At 45.5% G+C, this 6000-nt stretch overlaps 1 protein-coding gene across 4 annotated transcripts in view; it reads right to left on the bottom strand.

Annotated features, from left to right (window-relative positions):
• kirrel3l (kirre like nephrin family adhesion molecule 3, like) overlaps window positions 1-6000 on the bottom strand; it is a 31698-nt gene continuing 25698 nt past the window's right edge. The window contains exons 9-15 of one of the 4 annotated variants that reach the window (XM_031298890.2): window positions 5053-5179; window positions 4783-4883; window positions 3870-4068; window positions 2926-3045; window positions 2646-2755; window positions 2387-2497; window positions 1-2274 (exon numbers count right to left, since the gene is read on the bottom strand). In XM_031298890.2, the coding sequence (XP_031154750.1) occupies window positions 1783-2274; window positions 2387-2497; window positions 2646-2755; window positions 2926-3045; window positions 3870-4068; window positions 4783-4883; window positions 5053-5179 (1260 nt within the window). In that variant the 3' untranslated portion in view covers window positions 1-1782. The remainder of the gene's footprint in view (window positions 2275-2386; window positions 2498-2645; window positions 2756-2925; window positions 3046-3869; window positions 4069-4782; window positions 4884-5052; window positions 5180-6000) is intronic. The other 3 variants (XM_031298891.2, XM_031298892.2, XM_031298893.2) reach the window with 3 other exon arrangements.

Raw genomic sequence — 6000 nt, 5'->3', positions numbered from 1 at the left:
TTTATCGGAAATGGTTTTATTTAAATATAAATATGTGTACAAAGGTACAAGCAACGATAGCTCATTTTTAGCAAATAAAAGTCTTAATACATTATTAAAAGAATAAACAAACAAATGGCAATTAGTTGTGTTCCAAAAAAGCATAGTAACTGGATTCAATGATTGATGAACAACTTGGAGAAGAAAATCTGTGAACCCAAATAAATCAACCAAGATAGATACATAGGTTTATAAAGGTACTTTACAATAGAGCAGCTTACACGCTGTACATTAAGGCTTATATAAAATATAAAAATAAAGACAAGCGATGATGTTTGCCTCCTCACTTATAGTGGCATTTGTTCTCTCATCAGGCTGCCTGGGAACAGCTTTTTAGACAAATGGCAGTACAGGCGTCCATACTGAAACATCCAGGAAGTGGAATGCAACTGGTTCAGGTGCAGAAACCAATGTCTCAAATATGAAATGGACATGAATACAAACGCTGAAGATTTTCACTAGACACATCATTTGCATGCAACAGAGAAAGTATGGGCTCAGCCATTTGTACAGATACTTAGTGTTTTAGGGTAGTACTGTTTCTTGTAAACATATTGAGAAAGTTTGATTGAGTTGTAAAACTTGAGTGTATGGTCCACATTAGGACTGCCTTTCACGTCTTTCCCCACCTGAGCCTGCTGAAGATGACGCTGCATTCAAGTTTATTTCAAGTTCAAGATTGCCACCATTTTCCAAACCACCACTTTTGATTGTTCTGGTCATAGCCTCCTCTTCATTTTACAATCAGAAAACAGTACCAGGGGTAGGACAGCAGTAATCAGCCTCAGCCCCAGTTCTTCACTATACAATTCTCACCATCTTTGGGTTTTCATGGCCTTACCTTGTCCATCTTGGTATAACACACAGTTAACATATAGCCCTCCATTACAATGATGGCTAAAATACACATTCTCTTTATATCTCCTTCTTTTCCCACCAGTAAGCAACACAGCTACGTCCAACATGTTAGTGTTTTTATCAGAAGAAGCTCCAGGAATACAGCCCAGGCCAGAAGTATTCCACCACTGATTAAACTTTTCATACAGCACAGTGCCTGTAGCACTTGTTGGTCAGTAGAGCTAGCCTGTTGTGCGGAATAGTTTGTCTGTCTCTGGATGTGGAAAGCTCAGTCTTTTGTGGATGATAGAGACACAAATGTGCTTAGAATTCCTTTCGCATGCCAACAAAACACCAAATGACAGACAACAATAGGGGGGCTCATATCTGTTTTTTCCTCAAATATGTCTTCGCTTGTAATATCTTCTTTCAAAGTATTTTGGAGGTCATGTTTGACACAAAGTAAACTCTGAGAGGCAGGTAAAAAGCTACCCCAGTCATTTTGGCCACCCAAATTTGAGAAATGCATTTGATTTATTTTGTAGTTGGCCCTTGCACTGACAGAATATCTTCACAGGTTTGGGTGGTCATCATGTAGAGATAACCTGGTGAGGTATCACACTGTAATCATAAGTTTGACTTGAACATCACAATCTGCTGAATTCTCCAGCTCAGGAGCTCTATGGCTAGCATTATTGTAGATCACGCCATCCATCACAACAAATAAAGGTTGGTTATCCCATAACCCCCATAAACCACATGGCTACCTCCAAACATGTCCTTGAAGGACCGTCTGAGTAAAGTAAGTCTCTGTTCATGTTAGTCCAGCCACGTGTATGTGGAGGTGACAATGGTTATCTACTCACTGCTCCTGTACTCTTTCTTTTTTCCAGTCCTTTGGTCCAATCAAACATGCGTCTGCATACGTTGTGAAGGCCGGCCATAGTCAGACTGCTGGGAAGATACTTGCGAGGAGGCATAAGAGAAGCGAGACGAGCTGGACACTTTGCTGGCCTGATCTGATTGGTCATACGCATCCACCTTCTCATAGGAAGCAGGCTTAACGTAGCTGGTGAAGGCGCGACCATAGGTAGCAGGTAGGTAGGCAGAGCCACTGTAGAGGGGATCAGTGGGATAAATGCTGGCTGGCTGGGTGGGCTGCTGCTGGGCAGCTTGCTGCTGTTCATATGCGGTTCTGCCCGCTGTGGTAGTTGCATATCGTTGGGAGAAGTCATAGGCACGAGGCTGGGTGCCATGCTGACCGTACATGGGGCTGGGGGAGGGCAGCTGTGATGGAGTGTAGACTGGCCGAGCGTTGGGCACATATTCAGAGAATCCACTGCTGCGGATATGGCGGTCTTCATGGCCACGGACATTGTAGTAGCCATTGGTGGGGTCCTGTTAGAAGGAAAAATAAATCATACATTTTGCATAGTTCAGTATTACGTATAATTGATGAAAATAATTAATTCTGTGTTATTTCAGTATTTTCAAGTATTTTCAGTTTTACCTTGATGTCTGATCTCTCATCCTCCTCCTCTTCCAGGAGGTCGCTGTGTTCTGTGCGCGATGTCCCAGGAGACTCGCTGCTGTTCGGTGCCTGAGGGAAGACCAAGCATTTCTGAAGAATTACTAGGATGAGCAAGACCTCACTTGAATAAGAACAAAACAAAGTCTGATCATTCCATTACATTGTTAATGTGAAGTTTCCCTAACCATCAATAGAGATATCTACACGGCATACAAAGATGGTGCTCAAAAAAATTTACCATGGGCTCTTTGACATCCTCCTCATCATCATTGCCACGTGTCGCATTGTGGTCACTGTGAACAATCTGAACTCTGATGTCACTCTTGGAAAGACGAGTGCACCTTTTACCTGTGTGGATTGAAAAGAAGAGGAGCTTTACTTGATATCACCGGATTAATCACAGGGTGAAACGGCACAAAAACTGAACAAAACCTGTTCAATTTTCAGCTCGCAAAAGACAAAGACTTTAATCTGTTTGATTTGAAGAATTGGCTGTTGACCCTCTCGCCCATACTAACCGTTGAGCTCACCTTTGCCTGTGTGCCTGCAGCAGAGGGAGACCAGAGTGATGACACAGATGAGCAGGACACAGCCTCCACCTACTGCTCCACCAATAATTATCAACATAGGCAGGGCTTCTGTAATAAGAATAGCAATAGAAGAAAAGGGTGGCATAGGGGGGTGGGGGTAGATGGTTGTCAAGAGAAGGGGAGGGATGAAATGAGAGATAGTAGAACATAAGTGTCAGAGTCAAGAACAGGCAGATCAGAGCAAAAATACAGAAAGAGATCCATTCATTTGTCTTGCTAATCCTAGAAACGTCAGAGCCTATATAAATTCATCTGTCTTAAGCCCCGGCCTGCTCACAGCTAGCGTATGCTCATGCGGGCAATCCGGCATCCCACAGCCTGGCTATTGTCTCTAATCTCTCTGAAAGAAGGGTAACAAGGCCTGACATGCAATGAAGCAACAGACAGTAATCTAATTAGAGATTCCAGGAGATACCGCTGCACATTTCTCTGGAGACCCCACTCGGCTACGTTGATGTAAATTACTGGCGAGGACCTTATTTTTGGTGTCTGCTGCAACAAAGGCTTCCAGCAGCATCAGTGTCGTAGTACTACTGCCTAATTTTAAGATCACTTAAAGGGGCTGCAGCCTGAGATGCTGAACTTGGCTCTGAGACAGTGATAGAGAATATGAGTCCAACCTCAAACGTATGTGGCTTCCTCTAATTGACTTTTGTCCCCAAATCAATATCTATGTTATGGGGCAAACATATTCATTAAAGGAACCATCTGCTGATGAAATCATATTGATTTAGAGGAGTATAATTAAGATAAGCACAAGACCAGAGCGCTGCTTTCACCTAATCTGGCACCCTTTACAGCGAGGATTGCGAGTATCACTATAACTTCTGCAGAGGGCTCTGGTGGGGATTATAACTCTTGTCAGTGTGTACCTTGCTCCTTCAGGGTGACCAGGGCGGTGCCGGTGCCGAAGCGGTTCCATGCAGTGCAGTTGTAGCGCAACTGGAAATCCTGCGCCAGAGTCTCAGACAGCACCAGGGAAGACAGGACTCCATGGTCGCTGGTTACTGTCTGCACTGAGTAACGACCGTTGGTACCAGAGGACAGGCTCATGTCTCCAAAGGTCCACACCTGTTGAGAGGAGCGGAAGAAAAGACAACAGGGAGTAAGTCACTTTTGTATGAAAAATTCCTCACCACGGAGCAAAGCAGAGGCCTGCCCGGCTGTTTATCCTTAGATCCCGGCCTGCCGCTGACTGAACACCAGTTTCTTTCTGTTCTGCTTTCTCTCTGCCGACCTCGGAGGTGCTCCGTGGCTGACACAGCTCACAGGCTCATGTTTAAGCTGCCTCCTACGTCTGCCCTGCAGGTGAGGCCTAAGGAGGGTTAGGTAGCTGCACTATGAAATAAGGCTCCTCTCTGTTGTCTCTAGTGCAGGGCCAGCAGGGCACCTGTCTCTCACTCCTCCTCACACCCTAATTATCCTTTTTCAGCCCACCGTACGTTCAGCAGTTCAACAGGGTCAGCCGAGTGATGCCTCTTGGGCCGCTAATTGAATGCGGTTTGGCTGAAACCTGCAGGAAGCCAGTCTCCCATAGCTCCCCCAACTCGACTGTCTCTACAGTCAATGTCGGTGCAATTACAGCTGTGAATATGTGTGTGTGTGTGTGTGTTTGTTAGCGTGTGAGGTGGAGATGTGTTGGTGCGAAAGGTGTGAAGGTGAGGTCAGGGGTAAAGCTACACTGAGTGATCACTGTCATGTGGCTGTGGCGAGGAGGAACATGGAGTACGTGAGCTCCCAAGTATAAGTGAATGACGCACAACAGAAATAAAAGGGCTCACTTACAATCTTATCAGGGGGGGGGCTGCTTCCCACTCGGCACTCCAGCTTGCCCTTGGAGTGCTTGACAGCATGCTGTGTGGCGTCCGCTGTGATGATAGGTGGGCCTGGTGCGAGGAACAAAGAGAGTGAGCAGAGCAGAGAAATGAAAAAATAAAAGAATATTTTGCAATATTGACCACTGCCAAATTGCCAGATATTAATTTTGATGCTACTTATTCAACACATCGGTCCAAACATTACAAGCAACCATGTGTACTCAAAGAAACCACTCACCATTTACAGTTAGAGTGACATCTCTTTCTGCAACTCCAATCCGGGGTACGATGGCCTTGCAGGTGTATGTTCCAGCATCCTCCTGGGTAACAGCCTTCAGCTGCAAGGTGTTGCCGTTACTGAGCACCTAGTGAGGAATCCAGAGAGACAAGTCAGAAGTGTCTGAGAGAGAGAAGGAGCGAGAAAGAGCGAGGCGTTGGGAAGACGAGGCAGACAAAGGAAACCGGGACCTGTATCAGTGGCCCACTCATTGTGGAGGCAGCACAGAGTTGGGCTGACCAATGTAACAAATGCTGGCGGATTGAGTTTAATTTCATTGTGAAGAGCTTTAATCACAGCATTAAGCACTCCAGCCACCGCTGAGTGACTGTGCTGTTGGGGAGATTGTTGTAATTAAACAGTGGGGACAGAACGGAGCGCACTATGGTGTAAGTGGGCCCTAGCCTTTGGAGCTGCTACACTCACTCACTCCTCAGCACATTGATCCTGTTATTCCATCAAGCTGTGATTAATCCATTTACCCCCACTCCTCCCTCCTCCCTCCATCCCTTTCTACAACCCCCCCCCCGTCACTCTCTCCAATTTTTTTTATTTCAACACACTTATGGAGTAACCCAATTAATCCATTACTCGTGGCTGTGTGAGGGACAGTGGCAGTGGGTGGATTAGAAAAATGCCTGAGCTTTTCCCTCAGAGGGACTCAAAGCGTTTTTCTTTGAGATGACAGCATTGCTTACGCTATCCTGCAGCATTCTTTACTGGGGTGTTTTCTCCAACATCGCCTCAGAAATGATATTAGTCACCAGGAGAGGGGCTCCTATGGGATGTCCCCACTGATGGTGTGTGCACTGAAATACTTTTACCAGGATGATGTAAAGTTAAGGTGGAAATGTCCCATTTGTTCCACCTACGAAATTGACTTTGAGAAAATGAATACTCAAGTGCAGT

The sequence above is a fragment of the Sander lucioperca genome, chromosome 10 (genome assembly GCF_008315115.2).
Source record: "Sander lucioperca isolate FBNREF2018 chromosome 10, SLUC_FBN_1.2, whole genome shotgun sequence".
NCBI classification, from domain to species: domain Eukaryota; kingdom Metazoa; phylum Chordata; class Actinopteri; order Perciformes; family Percidae; genus Sander; species Sander lucioperca.
The sequence above is the reverse complement of the archived record's forward strand: the minus strand, read 5'-3'. Positions and strand labels throughout refer to the sequence as shown.